The 20,159-nt window shown below is 35.4% G+C and overlaps 1 protein-coding gene across 1 annotated transcript in view; it reads right to left on the reverse strand.

The window, feature by feature from the left end:
* The window catches only part of LOC125676423 (E3 ubiquitin-protein ligase rnf213-beta-like), a 357,493-nt gene that overhangs the window by 91,961 nt on the left and 245,373 nt on the right, over window positions 1–20,159 (reverse strand). Inside the window, exons 24-30 of the mRNA XM_056160943.1 lie at window positions 16,441–16,593; window positions 13,484–13,645; window positions 11,089–11,689; window positions 10,804–10,936; window positions 10,580–10,716; window positions 8,812–8,886; window positions 480–586 (exon numbers count right to left, since the gene is read on the reverse strand). Of these exons, the coding sequence (XP_056016918.1) occupies window positions 480–586; window positions 8,812–8,886; window positions 10,580–10,716; window positions 10,804–10,936; window positions 11,089–11,689; window positions 13,484–13,645; window positions 16,441–16,593 (1,368 nt within the window). The remainder of the gene's footprint in view (window positions 1–479; window positions 587–8,811; window positions 8,887–10,579; window positions 10,717–10,803; window positions 10,937–11,088; window positions 11,690–13,483; window positions 13,646–16,440; window positions 16,594–20,159) is intronic.

Raw genomic sequence — 20,159 nt, forward strand, 5'->3', positions numbered from 1 at the left:
ATTTAAAAAAATGCTTATGAACACTTACCACGCACTTTGATTTTATTTTCAAAGTGCATTGACCTAGTCCCAAATTTAACGCACTTTGAATTTTTTTTCTTCAAAGTGCGTTGCCACAATGCTATCAGAACATCTACATGATAAAATCAAGATCAGGAGACCGGGAATCTCAAAGTTTTATACAGGTCCCACTGCCCATCACAGGGAAAAGAATCCTGAACTTAAAAAAATTTACAGAATAATTTTGATGTCATACAGATTTTAGAAAGTCAACATTTGACCTAACCTAATTATGGTTAATGATATTGAATTAATGATATGACTGCCTCATAGGAATCAGAACAATCAGCAAATTATACAGTAAATTTCCAGATATATTGTCTATGTCAACAGTGTATTATATTATGTTAATTGGTTAAAGGTCTTTGTTAATTTTTATAGATGTGAATTGACCGAATCAAAATAAAAATGTACAATACCTCGTCTATTGATGTGTATTTTGTACACAACAGAACTTCATCGGACTGGGGTAGTGGACATTCGTCTTGATAGCCATATATAGACAGAACTGTCTCGAAAACTTCATCTACAATTTAAATTATGTATCAAAGCGTATTAAATTGCACCATACATATACGGCATTTATAAAAAAAAAAACAAAGCATACTTTACATACATATAAATACGGGTTCATTGACTCCTACAAATTTACATTCATGTCAGGCATGGAGTTGACATCAATATTGAGAAAAATAAGAGTTTACCTGTTAATTGCAACATAACGAATATAGTGATAACAATTACACATTGGAAACAATGACACTCTATCTTCTTTATCAACTGCTTATACAAGTTGTTGAGGTATTGAAATAAAATATTAATCTAATTGAGAAAATGCACGTTCAACATGAAGGTGAACTTTACAAAACACATTCGTAAGATTTGCATATATTTCAGCTTCTTGTGAAGATGTACCGTCATCCAAGCTTATCTTATCCTCTTTTAGAGGCGATATCAATTGAAAATAGATCATTTGTATACGATGTTAGCATTTGTCGTAGCATTCTAAGTTCAGCTTATTTTGTTATTTATGCATTTTAAGGTGTTTTATACTTTAAAATTCAGTTCCAGTAACGTTTACGTCCATCGATATTCTTAAAGGAGGCCGTGACATCACATTTTGTGTTGCGTTATCTCATTGGCTTGCGTCATCTTTCTTTAAAAAGTTACATATCACTTAAGATAAGCATCTTAACTTGATTGATTTCGATTCATTATCATCCTCGTTAAAAAACAAAGCAACTATATGGCAGTAAAAGTGGTTGCTCAATCTCTCTGTTTCCTATTCGGTAGATGTACATAATGTAAAACTTATACGGTACCAATTTTGATGCACCAGATGCGCATTTCGACAAATAATTTCTCTTCAGTGATGCTCAACCGAAATTTTTGAAATAAATCTTAGTATTACAATCCCTGTGCACTGCTTTTTACCCAGTTCTAAATAAAATCATCCCCATTGGTATTTTCAGTACTTTAATTTAAGTATGCTAACCTACGTTATGTAACCAACTTCTCTCACAGTTTTTACTTGACATTTTTCAGACCTTGTACATTATAGAAAAAATGTGACGTAAAAACCGTGAGAGGAATTGGTTACACAAAGTAGGTACCATGCTAAAAAAATGACAAAGTTGAAGTACATCATGTACATGTAACTTTTTCAAAGAATGTCCGATCACTTCCAAAAATTGATTGCTTCCATAACAGCTGTACAAGATATGAAAGTTGTCAAATAAATGCTGTAAGAGTTCATCACAAAAATAGGTACCGTCTATTCAAGACATGCTTAAAAAATGACAAAATTCAACTACATGTAATTGTTTCGAAAAATTTCTAATCACTTTCAAAATACGCATGCTTCCATAACAACTGTACAAAGTCTGAGGACCGTCAAGTTAGACGTGTAAGAGGAGTTGATTATGCAAAGAAGGAACCTTATAACGGGGACGTTAGCCCGTCCACCCACCCGCCCGTCATTGACATTCACCATTTTATAAGCCGTTTGCTCGTTGTGTTAATTGCGATGGAATGTTTATTTGATAAAGAGTAACTGGTACAGAATTTGTCTCTGCCTCTCATTTGTACAGATTGGGTGTAATACATCGTCGCAAATCACGGTTTTTAGTCCACATACACTCCCTCAAGTGATGATGGATAGAATCGATTAGAAGCACCTGTGGGTAACCGACGAAGGGTGCAATATGGCTACTCCCTTTAACCGGTCAACAGACCCACTAGCCATTGGAGTTTAAAACCCTTTATTCGTAATATAATTCCACAGGAGTCTGAAGTTTTATCAATTAAATTGAAATACAAATCCGGAAAAAAATATGCAATCCGGAAAAGAAATATACACCGTCTCTTATTAAACTACACCAGGATGGCAACGGAATCAAGGGCCGGAGGCTCCCGTGAAAAAAATATTCCTGGGTTTAGCTGGAAGATATAACGACTATTTCAACAAGCTCAGTGTTTCAGCTATTTATCAAAATAAATTTATCCAACCTCCGTGATTTTTATCATTAATTTATGGTCCGTTTTCCAACTATTTCCTACTTTGACAGCCCATCCTGGACTCCATGCCACTGAACCGGTAGTCTCTCCGAAGTGAATTTCTGAGGTCCAAATAATATCTTTACGAATGTTTCAATTAAACCAAAATAAATCATTTTACCATTGAAATTTTGTGAATTTATTTTAAATAAAATCAAAGAAACGATCAAAGTCTTCCAATATATTTTTTTACTGAATTGATGAGTGCCAGGGGCAGGTAATTTCAATTTCAAAAGGCACAAATTAACAGAGAAGTCAAGAACGGATTTAGCGACATGGTAATGCATCTTTTCTGAAAGAATTGAATTTCTATATTTCTCAAGTTCACCATATATCAGTTAAAGAATGGAAAGTTCTCCATGAAAAATAACACTTTTTAAAGATTAATAAAAAATATCTGATTAATCGTTTCTTTATTTGTCTAATGTGTAAGAGGACATATCTTTCATCTAGCATTCGGCATCACAAATAATTAAACTGTTGTATACTTTGAATGCGATTGAGACAAATTATTGTACACATGCATGTACATCCATTTAACCTAACATGAATAAAGGCAGCGTTTGTACATATAATATCTAAATTTGGAAAAGGCAGTCATTTTAAAGATACTAAGTAATGATCTGAGTACTTGTTATTCAAACTAATAAATATCACTTTTGAGATTATTACACAAAGTGTGTTCAAATCACGCAGGGCTCTCGATTGTTGAAATTTGAGACTGTTGAAAAGCCACATTCCCAACATTCAAAACGGTCAATAAAAATGTTTTGTGTTGTTTTGTTTTGATGTTTTCTGCCACACTCAACAATTTTCAGTTATATGGTGGCGCCCAGTTTTTATTGGTGGAAGAGAGAACCCAGATACAATGTACCTGGGAAGAGATCACCGACAATAAAAATGTTGAAAAGTCAAGACGGTCGCGCTGTCGGGCCATAAAGCCATTGTGGTACAGGAAAAACATATATTTCAAGGTTTATAATTTTGATAAGTCTTTATGTGTTACTTATGTTTTAAATTGAAATAACATGTCAGCTTTTCAATATCATGTACACATACAACACACTGAATCTACATGTGTAATTTATGACTTCCACAAATACATGTAATTCCGAAGGCATATATCACTAACCACATGGCATAATCCGGTGGATAGTGTTACTTATGGCAGCCCCTCCACCTCTGACAAGACACAATTAGGTTTTATAAGGCAGAAATTCTGTGAACAGCACTTGGCGCTTGTGCCCCCCCCCCCCCAACCCACCCGGCAAAGACACTAGTTTTATAGGGCAGAATAATGGAATTCCCCCACCCGATTAGGGATAGTTTTTAATTTTGTTTTCATTTTAAAAGAATTTCTTACTCTATCCGACATTTTGGCGTGTTTTCTGTATTGACCTCAAAAATTCACTTCGGAGATACTTCTGGTGTATTCTCTTTAGAGAAGTCGAGAGGCATAGTCTTCATCGACTTCTCTTCGCAAGCATTCATGTTTTGATTCTGGAAAAGGTGTAAATGCCGGAGTCGGTGACGGTTTATGCTTCGACCGACGTTTCGACTCAGATGTGCCTGGATTTACGCAATAGACAACTTGTTTTCAAACATTTAACAGCAATGCACAAAACTGTCACAAGGAAATAAAAACTTACTTGCTTTTAATCTGTTTTCGACATGCTCCTGTCTTGGGTTTAAATCACAACTCTGTTTACGTCAGCCTGCTTTCTCTTAACTGGTCCCCTATTGTGACAGCTCCCAAGACCAGTTAACGTACACCCGGGACAGGGGACATGTTGAATTGGATTAAAAGCAAGTAAGTTTTGATTTCCGTGTGACAGTTTTGTGCATTTGCTACAGCTCCGGTAAACTGTAATGTCTTCCCTAGATGCCGCTACAGCCACACATGCAGTCAGTACAATGGGAAGCGCCTTGGAGTCGACCCCCCTCCCCCAATCATCTATATTCTTTAAGGCACACCCTCATTATACTTCAGGCTCATATAAAGCACCAGCAAGGCTAGAACATGCGCAACTCCTCTGAAAAGCTTTTATACTCAGTACTTGGGTTCTTGGGGGGAGATTGATTGATTGTTTGGCGTCACTCTGGATAACGTTTACTCATTAATGTAGAGGTATCGCAAGTGCCGATAGGGGTGGGGGTGCAAAACTTGGGTTTAGACGGCCTTTGAGTGGAGGGGGGTCTTTGTCGTTTCGCGCCTGATGTGGCGCGGGGTCTCGGTTTTTGCAGTCTCATCCGAAGTACTGCCCCATTTCGTCGCTTCTTACTACAAGCAGGGGAACTGAGGAGCTATTCTAACCCGGATCCCCAATTTTCGCAAGTTTGCTTAACTGAGTGAGTGGAAGCCCCCTTTTTACAAACCTTAAGGTCTCCCCTTTGGGCTTGGCCCCAAAATTGATGGAGATATGGCACACATACACCATCTCTCGTATCCTCAAGATAATTCAGTTATTTCTCTATTGATTCTCCAGCCTCTGCTGTCATTTATCTAACTGTAGATGAGTCAGCAACAGTTTCTACGATTGGTAGGTACACCTTTTTGTTTACTCATTACATTGCTTACTTGTCATTATATAAGCTCACATTTAATTATTTGCACGTAAGTGCAATATTCTATTAACATAAATCTAGGGTTACCATACCACCAAGGGCTTTAATCTAAAATCCTTTCATATTGGAAAATCACCAACTTCCGGACATCGAATTATGTCCTACTTATCGATTAAGGGATATTTACAGCTTAGACATCCCCCCCCCCCCCCGTTTTTACTAGGATATTTACCGGTCCATGTCACCGGGTGGATTATCGCCTATGACAGCTGCAAAATTCAGACTAGTGTGGAAGATTTCGGACTTATCATATAAAATTTTACGTCAAATCTACGCTACTTACTTCCTCATACTTAATGATGCTCTTCATGTAGACGTTACACGACTTATTTTTTTTCCTTAGCAGCATCAACTGCTGATAAGATCTGCCATTTCAATGAGATCAATAAATACCCAATACACTTAAAATCTCAAATGCCTCAAAATTAATCAAAGCATCATTCTTGTGATATTGCACCTAGAGAAGGAAATTAAACAATACTTTCTGACTTTCTTAATGTTTTATGTTTGTTTAGTTTATTTCATTTAGATTATTTGTACCTATTTTGCCCTTCTTTAAAGTTTTAGGTATTTCGGGTCTTTAGTGTGTTTCTCAAAATGGCAGATAGAGTCAGGATTTATTTTTTTGTAAAATAAGTGACCCAGATATGGCGAACATAGAGAACTTTATTAAAGTATGAGGAAGTAAGTACCGTATATTTGATGTGAAATTTTAATTGATAGGTACGAAATCTTCCACACTAATCTGAATTGTGCTGCTGTCATAGGCGATAATCAACCCGGTGACATGGACCGGTAAATGTTCTAGTAAAATAAACACGTGAAATCGAGAGAACGATGACGTATATGTATCTCTGTTATTTTAGCAACCTGTGGCTTGAAATTTGGCATTTTGAATTTTGGAAAGTAGTCAAAACATTATTTTATCCACGGCGAATGGCAAATTACGGATATCGCACCTAGTTTCTGATTTTTTTTAGGCATTCAAAGCGAGGGGGTATTTATTTTTTATTTGAGTCAGAGTTAGACCCCTTTTTATATTTATGGTATCACAGACTTCGGGCCCAAAACGGGCTTAGACCCTGTGGACTTTTCCACGAAGGTGAGTCAACAAGTAACCAACCTAGCTTATTTCCGGTTGCGACCTCTTCTTTTTCGATGTAATTGTCCTCTAGAGTGATTCACTTAGATCAAAGGTGTTCAGGAACCACCAGCCAGAACTGTAAAAGACAGGGTCCTTTCCATTCACCCACTTCTCAACTCCTGTCACGACTTCTTCGTCTAACCGGAAATAACGTCCACGGATATCGTTTTTTCAAGTTTGGGAATAAGAAGTCGCTAGGAGCTAGGCCAGGCGAATAGACAGGATGTGGTATTAATATATACCCGTTTCGCTTTACAGCATCCATTGCAACTTTGCAAGGGTGGACTCTCGCGTTATCATGTTGCAACAAAACACCTTTAGAGGGTTTACCTCGGCGTTTTTCACGGATGGCGGTTCTCAGCTGGTCTAGCAAATTTGCATAGTACATTCCAGCTATTGTACTTCTCTTTGGTAAAACGTTCAACATAATAACGCCTTTTGCGTCCCAAAATACTGTAAGCATCACCTTGCCAGCAGATCATTTCGTCTTGAACTTCTTTAGCCTCGGGGACCCAGGCCCTACCCACTGACGAATATGAGCTAAATTCGCTGGCTCATAATAAGTCTCATCTACAGTCACCAGACGCAAAATAAAATCATCTTTTGATCTAAAACGCTTCAACAAGGCGCTGCATACTGATGTTCTGGTAGCTATTTGTTCATCGCTAAGGGATTTGGGGACCCAACGGATTGTTATCTTGCACATACTTAAACCATCATGTAACATTGTTAAAATACTACCATGTGAAATGCCTAATGCCTGCGCTATTTCTTCTACCTAAATTCGCCTATTAAAGTATACCAGATCCCGAACTTTCATAAACATTTTTTCGTCGATGTCATCCAGTGGGTGTCTAGACCTGGCTTCATCTTCCAAAGACGTTCTATCACGTTTGAATTCCCATACCCATAAGATGGTGCAGAAGACCCATAAACATCGGCTAACTTGCTGTGTATTTCCTTGCCTAATTTTACCTTTTCAATACAAGTACCGAATTATAGCACGGTACTCAACTTTAGACGAAAACCATGCCTTTGCGTCACTAGCCATGTTAGACATTCAATATCTTATTAAAGAATGACTCAATACGCGTGCAATTTTGTACCCAGGTATAAAACATTTATTGAAACAAGGCATGAAAATAGTGACCGTCTCGGTCAATCGAAAATGAGATAGGCTAGTTACTTATTGATTCACCCTCATATTACAGGCCAATATGCATTTAATAATATCCATGTCAAATTGGATATTTAATTATCAAGGTGGATTCAATAATTAATTGAATCTACCTTCATCATTTACCTGTTCGCCCATACACAGTGTCGGAGGTATAATATACGAGTTACAAATATGTAGCACTGTGCATAAACCAGAAACGTTTATATTTGATGTACTGCTCCGATACTTAAATTAATCAATAGAAAACGACATAACAGATATCACAATGAAGGACATCTTCATCTTCAAAAAGAAATCACCGGGGGATCTTTGATACATTATATAATACAGTTATGGAATGGGTTCGAGGAAAATAGCAAATTTATGGTCCCCGAGGGAGGGAACAATTTCAAAAGTATTCGTTAAAACGGATTCATTCAGATTTTTTTCATAATGGGGTGTGGGTGACACACGCTCATCGTTGATAATATCATCTTCGTTTCGAACTTTTATAAAGTATTGCTATAATTGATATCAAATAATCACCATAGCTTATGCCGTCAAACTTTTCTTAACTCTGCATAAAATTTCCGCAAGAACACGTTTAATTCCTCTGGTTTAACACTCACCAAATTGTCAATATTTCCTAAATTTCTTTCAGAGAGATAAGTCGTTAGAATATCTACAGCAGTTTTTACAACAGATTGTGTGTTTAGAATTGATTTATTGTATACAATCGACTGTATATGTTCTTCAGTAAGAAGATCAAATCTCCCCTCGTCCTGTTTCTGACGTAACATCATAATGTCACAAACTCGAGATTGTTGGAACGGAGCCTACCGCAAAATTCGATTGGTTAAAGATATTAATGAAAGAATATTTATGAAGGAGTAGTCCAAGGTAGTAGCTCTGATTTTACAGGAAGTAGTCCTCAGATGGGGAAGTAGTGCATTTTCAGGGAAATATACATTTTATGGTATTCATTTTAAATAGAGTAACTACAGTAAAGGTATAATAAATTGTTCTATTAATTTGACATTGGCTCCTGTAAAATACCTGCTTTGGCAAGGAAATACAAAAAAAATAACGAAATCTCTCAGGAAAGCAATTGGTAAGAAGATAAATCAAACGATTGTCTATCAAAATACATTTATAAGTGTTACATATCTCTTAAGGCAAACAGGAGGACGAAAACCATTGTTACGTCACGTTTGAACATGCCGTAGCAAACCATCCCTATTCAGCAATACAAATATATTAAACCTACCTTTTGGGCAAACCAGCAAATTTGGGTTTCCACTCTTCAGGATCTTGTAAAAATGTCTCTTTATTTCAGTGGTATCTGAAATAAATAACATATATTCATACATATGCATTCCAGGAGATAGGTGGTATTCGAACCAGAGGAAGAATACCAGCATAGACTAGGAGCATCTCTACAGTTGGTATCGTGAAGAAAGATTACATGTACATTGTGCAAGTGGGAACGTGACGTAGAAAATCGATGATTATTTTTAGGATATAAAATCGCTGTCCATAATTCATTAATAGAAAAGAATTTTATTTGACTTCACTTAATGGTAGACTGTGATAATTTTGGATGTTTCCATATTTCTTTGCCAAGAAGGCAAAAATTTATCAGCAGTTTTTATCAAAGGTAACTTTTGTATGTTGATTCTCTATTTTGGAATTTAAAAAAATGCTCTATGCCTTTTATTCACAAAGGCTAAGAAATATTGATAATTGGAACCAGAACTGTATACTTTTATCGAGTACATGTATTTGGTATATATAATGGAGATAATCCCGTGGGGATCCGGGTTTGAATTGGTTCTCAGTACCCCTTGCTGGTCGTAAGAGGTGACTAAATGGGGCGGTTCTTCGGATGGGACCGCAAAATCAGAAGCCCCTTGTCACAGCAGGTGTGGCACGATGAAGATCCATCCCTGCTCAAAGGTCGTAAGCGCCGAACAGAGGCCTAAATTTTGCACCCCTTCACCAGCAGTGGTGACATCTCCATATGGATGAAAGATTCTTCAGAGGAACGTTAAACAATATTTAATCAATCAATCATAATGGAGATATGTGATGGTCCTTTTTTCAATTAGTTCTCTTGTAGTGTCACAGTAGAAAATCCAGTATGAGTGGTGCTTTTTATTTTTGTGAGGGTATGACAGTTTTTAGCGGGTGATTATTTTCTTTGTTTAGTTGCTTGCTTATCGTGATTAAAGCTTCACCAGCTGCAGGCGAAATATCACAAATGGTCACATCCGAAAGACCCACGATTTTCGCTTCTAATATTGTTGAGCGTTTGGTAAAGGAGGAATCACTACCTAAGCATATGTCTTGGATTTTTGCTGCCCATCGCACTAACGAGGTTCGAGCTTGTATGACCTCCCAGTCACGAAGTGAACGTTCTATCATTAAGCTACCGTGAACATTCTGTGAATATCTACATGATATCGTGGCGAGAATTCCATCCTCAGCAAGGTTTTGGACTTGCGGTCACATACTGATCAATCTTCAAGAGTTGTGACTCTATGAGTCATATATATATATATATATATATATATATATATATATATATATCACTAAAAATTGTCCAATATTCGGGACGACCTGTCTCTTCTTCAAGACGATAGAATATTTACATAGAAAAGTAAGGAAACTATAACTACAACTAAACTACAAAAGCTTATAACAAACAAAACGTCTACATATTAAAATTATCGACTGTAATATGTGGCAATAGAAAAGTTTGTTCAAGACTAAATTGAACTAATCAGTCCTACGCTGGATCAATTAAAAAACCCACTTATTTTACTTGGTCCAGCGTAGGACTGATTAGTTCAGTTTTCTTTCTCTGTCTTTATTTCAGACTTCTGAAGGTTTAGATAATCATTTATATATTGTTATTGTATGCCATATAATTGTATACTACTTATGAATTGTATTAAAGGAGATGATTGATAATGTTTGGTAATTATATCAAATCCTTTTGTCTGAATGGCAATGAAATTAGTTGTAATGATTACTTTTTTCCGCCAGTCTCCGAAGAACTAGGCCAAGTTGTTCAACACTTAGGTAGTCTTTCAAACCGGATGCTGCCGTTGTTAAAAACCCTCCCCATATGTTCTCCAATTCATCAATAAGTGGTGTGAATGCAGATTCCCTGTAATCATTAAATATTTTAAGTGAAAACACATTACACGTATTCTTTGATATGAAAAAAAAATCAAATTAAGAGCATGTAAAGTACTCATTGCTGCACTGCAGTGATGCAAAAATGTGTCGTGGCATTGCTGCAGTAGACACTGTATCGTTTCCAAAGCCCAAATCCCTCTTTTCTTCATCTGGTTTTGCCATTTCATTTTCAACACAGTACATAATTCCTGTATAAAACACATTATAAAGCTATTTATCAATATGTTTATGAAATACTCATCTCCACTGAGGAAGAAGTAAATCAGTAAATACAAAATTTTGACAGTAATGGACGCCGAAAAAGAAGATTAATTTGGGTAAGTGGGAATAGTGGTTTCACCTGCTTCAATATTGTTGGGATCTATTCCAGAATCTAAAGCAGCGACAGCTAGTTTTCTATCATATTTCAAAGACACTATCTTCTCAATGAATCTCTTTTCGGGGGAATTGTCTGAATCATCAATATCTGTCTCCTCAGCCTTGAGTTCTTTAACATCTGCTTTAGCACTTTGAATTGCATCCTCTAAATCTTTCTTCGAACAGTCTTCCATTATACATGACAAAAGAGAGTAAGCCATGTTAGAAGGCCCTACTTTATCTCCAATGAGGGATAATTCTCTTTGTAGTATGACCATCTGGTCGACTGTAAAGTGATTCAACTGTTCATAGACATCTCTTGTTTTGTCTATGTATTCCAGCCAGCTTTCAAGGCACTTTTCCATGAAGTTAGCTAAACGAGGAATGACCGTGCTAACATCCTCTTCGTCGTTTCTTCTCCCTTTAAACTCTAGGCAGTTCTTTCCGTGGCCAAATTGAATGAAAGCACATACTTTCCTATCTGTGTCGCACAAAAATCTTGCCTGCCAGTCTGAGAACAGCGCACATCCAGCTGTAACTAACTTTATGTATACATGGCTTAAACGCACTGCTGAATCCAAAATCTAAAAAAAAAAATCAATATTTTATCACAATTCATAATAGTGTTTAATTTGTATTAGCATTTTACCAGAAATAGAGTAGAAGTAAGGGTCTTGAAACATGATGCAAGCTATTATCTTCAATGCTACCTTTGAATCCTTTGTACGACTAATCATCTATTCTGTGGATATGATTATGAAGATAGTGTTTATTACTTATTTGATAAATTTTGTTTCATTTTTGCAAAATATTTTACAAAACATACTAGTAACTGCTTTGACACTTCGTCTAGTTGAGTTTCAGTTTCTTCCCATAAAGTTCTAAGAATCTAGTTTTATAAATAGTGTATTTTTCTGATATATATGTTAAGTGTTGTGGCTACTTTATGACTGTCATCCTACATCATTGATATTGAAGAGTGACGGACCTCTATAATAGAGATTTTATTCAAATTTTGATAAAAGGTAATGCATGCATTAATGGGTTAAAATCAATGGGGAAAAATGAAAAGCGTATTTGATTTTCAGTGGGGGGGGGGGTCAAAAGTTGGCTATGAAGTAGTCGTAATTGTAAAGGAAATATAGGGAAATTTCCAATTTGCAATATAAAAGTTAAAATTAAGAAAATCTACAATAGAGTTTTAATCCAATTTAAAGAATGGTTTTAAAAAGACAATAAGCTTAGTAATTGTAAGGGGAAAAAGATTTTTGGCCAGTTTTCTAGCAAAATGTCATTAAATAAGAAATGGATATGTTCTCTACTGGTAGTTTCATACTTTTCCTTTATACTAAATAATTATATAGATTAGGAAATTTTTTATCAATTATAAATAAACACTGAGTCATTGCATAACATTCCAGGGGTGGTGTCGAAATATATACTACTCAAAACTTGATAAGGATCACTAGGTTATATGTGTGTAATTTACCACTAACATAACAAAGGACATAAATTTGACTCAGAAACGTGTTTACTCAGGTTATGAATGAAAATTCATGAACAGCATGAAATTTTATCAATACGGAATGCTTGAAATCTGATAAGAACACCATAAGGCATTACAAAAAGTTAACAGCAAACCAGAGAAAGAATTACACAGTTTTTGGGGATAGTCCATCATTACACTTAGTCGATGAAGTGTCAATACCGGGCATGGCCTCCCCTTGCATCAGTGACGGTCTGACAACGTCGAGCCATGCTGTCAATAAGCACCCGGATTTTTCCAATGGGAAGTTTGTTCCACTCTTCCACGGGGGCGTTTCTGAGGTCTGCCAAAGTCGTGGGTTGTGTTCTCCGGCGTGAAAGGGCAACCTGCAGCATGTTCCATACATGCTCAATCGGGTTCAAGTCCGGCGAGCGCGCTGGCCAGTCCATACGGACAATTGTCTCCTGCTGAAGGTACTTTTCCACCACCCTGGCGCGATGAGGACGGGCGTTATCATCCATCAGGATGAACTCAGGGCCAACAGCACCAGCGTAGGGTCTGACGTAAACATCGAGGATCTCATCCCGGTACCGCACCCTCGTCATTGTTCCTCTCTCCAGGACATGAAGATCTGTTCTTCGGTGAACCCGATACGGTACAATAGGTTTCCTCTTCGTCTCTCCGTTTGTCTGTTTATTTTCCTGTCTGTAAGTCTGCCCCATTTGATTTCCGCACTTATTAGCTTGATAACTTTCTATTCCGGTTGAGTTAAATTGCATAATTTGCCTAAAGTGTGTAACGTAAATAGATTGATGTAAAGTACATGTTTTTATTAGTTCCACAGGCACACACGCACGTACAAACACAGACATTCTCTCTTTCTCTCTCTTACCATAATAAAACGTTCGATTTCATCTGTTTGCATCTCTGCTTTCCCAGCAACTAGCATAAGCTTGCCTTGTAGTTCCTGTAATTCCTGGAAATTATACGTTCTGTTCTCTACCTTTTCTTTTCTTTTGATTTCAACGTGAAGTTTCAAAGCATCCTCGAAAGTCTAGAAATGATAAAATCCACGATAAATGTGTTTTACAAAGAGGTCAATTACACACATGGGCCAAATAATATTTTGTAACAAATGAACATAGTAGTGTTTGTGATGGCAAAAGACAGATATACTTATTGGAAGATTCTTTTTCTTTTAATTTGAAGGGCTCAGACACATCAGTAACAATACATGAATTACGTCTGTTTGATATACACGAGTATATGGGTTAAGATTGTAAGAGGATGCATCCATTTTTAATATCTTATAATCTTAGACTAACTAAACCCTCAACTGGGACCTCAATCCTATATCCTGAGAATTGTAGTAACTGTTTTGACAGTTTTGTTGTAGAAAGTGTGCTGTTCATTATAATCAAATACACAAATTGTCTACCAGATGTTCAGAAATAAAGGCTATTTGAAAGAATCCATGATTTTTCTGTATATCATTCATATAATCACGCTTTGAAGTTTTACAACTGAAATTTCGTAATATGATGATACACCAGATTCGTATATTTCATGTTCGAGACTACATTGAAATATCATTTAGGATTTCATATAAAGCTGATATATTCTGGTATCTAGGTGTCTTGATGTTAGAATTATTTAAAAGATTTTTTTGCATATTATTACCAAACTAACCGTCTATTTCATACAGTAAAGATTGTTCAAAATTACATCACCTTTTGAGGGTTCCACTTCATGTTTATATCTATATAGTAGACATTATGAAATTTCTTATGTGTTCTTCAATGCTCAAAAATGACTGAATTCAAACAAGTAGGAACAGAATAATACAGGTTTTAAAAAGTCCACCTATTCTAAGACATAAGGCAGTTAATAATTCAACTAATACTCATTTATTCTGTATCAAAATTACTGATGCCATAATTTGAAAGCTTGAAGCAACCGCATATTGAAGAATAATAAAATGTTCATATTGCAGCGTTTGATCAATGACAACCTTTTACAATACACGTAGTTACCACACCAAAATTCTGTTCTCAGGAATTATTGGAGATTTTTTTACCGTTACTTTATATATTGATTAAGCAAGATATATATGATACGATGTTTAGTTACCATCAAAAGCCAATAACTCGGAACCCTTCCTCCTTAGGTTTTTAATGAATTACCTTCTTTTCACTTTGTTTACTTCCTATATTCTGTTTTTGTTTTTCCTGGGTGCTTTTGAAAGCTGAGAGCTTATTTCATATGGGTGTAGTCAACGTAATGGTCATTCGCAAAACATGCTATCGCGTACGGAATTAGCTGAGAGACATATTCAAATGATAATGGAATATTGCTACATAAATACGGAAAGTTGACGATGGAGAAACTGACGTCACCCTGTTTGTAATTAAGTTGAATTGTTAGTTTGATGTGAAAGACTCCGAGGTGGCTTTTATTTTGAGATCACTGCGATAAATCGAATTGACATCTATAAAAGTTAACAGTAAATGAAACGTTGTCGATGCATATGTTCATTTACGACCACAGCAAGAGATGTTTTCTCTCATATATTGCTTATAGGAGTTGTGAGACTGATCATTGTTCCTTATCTTCACCTTTCATAGACGCTTTTAAATGAATCTTGTCTTTTACGAATACAAAAATAGGTCAGCTAGTAAATGAGCACAATTTGTGTCCAAAGGAATTTCAACAAACTGTTGGAAGACCTGACCTGCAAAGACTTCAAAGATTCTGTCAATAATGAACTGCATTTCTGATAGTATCTTCAGAATATCAGAGTGGTGTTTAACAAAGTAATGTTTTGAACAACCGATCACAAGATATACATTTTTCTTAGTTTCGTTTTTATTGAAGACGCAGCTGTCTATGATGTTAAAACAAATTAGTCTTTAATTCAATGTAATGAATGGAAGTGCAACGAAATGATCATACACTTCAGCAGGATATAATGCAAAACACACAGCTCACTATTCCCAACGGTGGTTTGAGATAGAAAATGTTAAAGTTAAAGCTGACCGAGGTACACTGGAGCTTACATCCTATCGAGAATATCTAACACATTATAACGGACAATAGATAGTAGTCATATCGAATTTAGATTTGTATTTCTGAAAACGATGAACGTCCAAATTATCAAACTTTACACATGCAATTTTGCTTAGTTAAATGTAGATGTATATGTAACAGAGAGTGACAAATGAATGAAGAAAATTATAATAAGTAAATACTGATTTTAGAAATTGAAATTCTTAATAATATCTGGAAACACTATGATGTTTTGACACAATATTGACCACAATTTAATTTGGAAATATCTAAACTTCCCCGAGACACTTCGGTTGTGTAACTGATAGGTTTCTATAACATGTCTCTGATTTTTATCGATTTTATGTTAATTTTGATAAATATCACATTCTGACCTAATCTACAACGGCATGAAATACTAGCCAAGGCGAAATGTTGAATCTCTGTTAACTCACTGTTATTGGCATAGAAGTGTAAAATAAAGAAACTGTCAGTTTTCCTGAATATGTTTGGGCCTAATATTCCGGCAAAATCCCAATAGCTTTGGCTAGAATTAGGCAGTAGTTTCAAATTGTTTGAACTGTTTGATTCGAAGTTTATATCAAACAAACAAATGGGCGAACAAAAGTCGGGCATACTTTGTTTGTGATACCTCACCAATTTTTTTGCCTCAAATGAACTACACACTATCAATGTATGCTGGCTATATTGATTACCTGAGAGGATATATTCGGAAATCAACATTGAGCAACAAATGTAAAGAATATGTTAATAATGTATAAATAAAAGTGATTATTTGCATACCAGTGTCGACTTGGAGGAATGAGCTTTCGATCCACCAATAATATAAAACCCGTGTTTGTTTATATTTTCGGCCAACTTCATTGAAGTCACTTCAACAGATCCGGTTGCCGACTTCACGTTTTCAAGCCAATCCAATTGATTGCAGGTATCTCTCTAGAAAGAATGCATAATCAAATTAAGCACACACATAAACATCAGGACAGACATACATGTCCAAGCGATACTCAAATTATTTCATTTGGCATCTGATATTTGTTTATGTGATATGTGTATATGATGTTAATATGACTGCATGGCGTTTTGGTATTATTTTATCATGCCCATGCTACTTAAGAATAAATATCTAGGTTTCTTTGTATTCTGGGAAGACATGTATGTATACAATGGACACATCGGGTACTTTGTCCAATTGTCAAAGTATATTCATATTGTAACAAAAAGGTTTCATATCGAGTTGAAAAATTACTGCTTTTATCGAGAAATACCTTTCATTCAAAGAAATGAAAAAAAAAACATTAGAAAATAACTGTTGCTAATATGTGCACCTAAACTATACTTTCTCTAAACACAATAAGAAAACTATGCTATGTATGGTATGTAAAGCAGTTGGCAACTTGACATATTTGGCACAAGCCAAACAACGATCCGAGCCATAAACAAGTCATATAGGAAAATATAAACTAATATGTAAGTAGTTTAAAAAAAAACATTTTTAAAAGTCGGAATTTCCACCAATCAAAATATCAAGTGAATCGCTCTTTGTTGTTCTATTTAATTTCCTTACATTACTTATGATGGCTGTCAATGCCTACATTATAGACCTACATTTGTTTTACATTATATTCACTTAATGTGAATGTAAATATCAAAATGTGTTTTGGTGGCATTCTTGGTGAATACGACCGTCACCAGCATTGTAAAATGCGATCCTAGCAATCGTCATATTCCAAACAATAACCAAAAAATCTCCAAGGCTGAAATAACATCAATGAAATTTTTAAAATGTTCAAAGGGAATCAGACTGGAGTGTACATAGTGTTGAATTACTTGCCAATGGTAAACTATAAATGTTGTTAGTTTTGTTATGATATTTAAGCGTTCGTCATTTTGTTTGAGTCCTCTAAAATAAAAGAGCGTTTTGCTTGATGTAATTCGCTATATTTGAATACGGTTGTTGATTATGTAATTATCAAGGACTTTCTTGTAATAAATATTCTGTGGTCTGATGCATTAAAATTCACATTATGACATATATATGTACAATTGCGTGAAAATGGTTTGTAGTGGGGACACGGTACAGTGTTTCCTAGGTCGTTCTTGTCAGAGAAATCAATGCCAAGTCTAAATACGCGACGCTGTGTCAATGTAAGAAAAACAGATCCGTGTAAATTTAAAAATCAAACTGTTATAGCTGATATACATCAAAAGCCATAAAATCAATTATCAATCAACAGAAAACATTCTTCACTCAAACCAATTTGATTTATCTTTCTTATTTCTATCCAGAAATATTATATCAAAACGCAATTCATTCACATTTTGTTAAAATTTCCCATGAAAAGAAAATATGTGTAATATTTATTATCTTGCCAAAATACAAAAAGGGCAAAGATATTCTTGCTTTAAAAGTTTAGAACACCATGTTTCTAAATGTAACAGAGGAGAAAACATCAAATTGAAAGAACGCTTTCTCAATCGTTTGGATTATCAGTAATTAAATATAATTATATTCAAAACAAGACAGTAATAGAGAATTTATTTCAGAAAAAAATTCGACAATTCTAAACATCGTATAAAAATCTGGGCTATATATCAAGCCATCGTCATTTTATGAAGTTATACAAAATTATCAAAATGTCATAAAAGTAAACGTACAACGGATTCCCTAATCTGCGATGTATATTAATTGATTTCATGTTTATATTAAACTCTATAGCGACACGTGAAAAAGAGAGGGTCAACTACGAAAGTCCAGAAGGTCCATTTGAGATTCGAAATTCAAACTACGAGATTCGAAATTCAAACTACGAGATTCGAATTTCGAAATTCAAAATCCAAATTAACCAATCAAAATGTAGGTGACAATAGATAGAGGGTACATGCATATAAACTTAAAATATGACAGAAAGCTTATTCTTCTAATATGTTTACCAAACAACGAAACATTTCTTTTAAAACTATAAATGTTATATGATGTATGCTTAGCATGCAGACAGGCCCGTAGCTGTGGGTGTTAGGGTCCAGTACTTATCTATTATATATAAACAACAGAGGAAATTCGAACCATGAATAAATATTTCTCTCCGATCTATATCTTTTTACATTCTTTTAGGTCCAGGAAGCTTAACTACATGTGTCATTACGACAGAAAAATAATCTATCCACGTTTTAAAAAATATCTTATCCCACTGATTCATATCATGGACAATATTTTGACATTATAAATCATGTCATTATATGCAAACAGGCCTGCAGAAAGTCAGGTTAATAGAAAGCGTGGGGGAGGGGTGTGTGTGGAACCAGGTTGAGTACACCTCAAATAGTACACTTTAATTGAAATGGAATCGAAGGTTATATGAATCATATTAACTGATGACACCCCGTAGCAATGGATTCTGATTTTAGATTAATCTATAGGTTTACCCGCATACCATTCTTGTCTGCTTGTTGAATGATCCTATATGATCATATTCTTATGATTTATTTTTCATGAAGATAACTATACATGTTTGAGTTCACAATGACACAGGTGCATGGGTTCAGCTCCATACCCCCCCCCCCCCCCCGCCCACCAACACCACCCGAATATTTAATTATTTTTGTTGAAAATTTCTCTGATGCATGTCACAATGTCTTGGCTACTCCAAAAGTCCAAAATAACTTAAAATAAGTCTTTTTATTGAATACCCTAAATACCGAGTGAGGGTATTTATAAAAAGGGATTATTTTCATTTATTTTGGACTTGTGGGGTATGCAAGACATTGCTTATATCCATTAAAGAAATGTTCAACAAACATACTTATAACTCAACTCTTGTAGCTTATTCGAGGGGGTGAACCCAAGCACCTGTGAACTACATGTATGAAGGGAAAATTACAATGTAATTACCGGTATTGATTATCGAGTGTTTAACTAGACCCGTAGCCGGTCGGCAATTTCAAAAAGGGGGAGGGGATGGGAAACTTAACTGGGAACAAACCACCCATTTTAGTGTTTGACCATATATCCACAGGCACCTGAAGTATCGACACTACCACCAACACCCATCCCCCCTTTTTCTGATTTGGTTTTTGCGGCGATAATTTCTCTGAAATGTGTGTATTCCTTGCCTATCCTATCCCAATTTCGATTTATATAATCACTTCACGCTTTTTGTAAGCTTTAGAGATTGGCATTACAGATATATCGAAATAGGGATGGGATAGACAAGGAATCCAGACATTTCGGAGAATTTATCGCCGCAGAAAAAAATCAGAAGGGGGTGTTGATAATAGTGTCCATACTTCAGATGCCTGTACAAATATCTTCCTCACCCGTTCATATTTTATATGCGCCTGAGTGTAAACAATGGAGGAAATTCGAACCAGGAATAATTGTTTCTCTCCCATCTATGTTATCTCTTTATATATATATATATATATATATATATATGTATATATATATATATATGTGTGTGTGTGTGTGTGTGTGTGTGTGTGTGTGTGTGTTTCAGGAAGCT

The sequence above is a fragment of the Ostrea edulis genome, chromosome 3 (genome assembly GCF_947568905.1).
Source record: "Ostrea edulis chromosome 3, xbOstEdul1.1, whole genome shotgun sequence".
Lineage (NCBI taxonomy): Eukaryota > Metazoa > Mollusca > Bivalvia > Ostreida > Ostreidae > Ostrea > Ostrea edulis.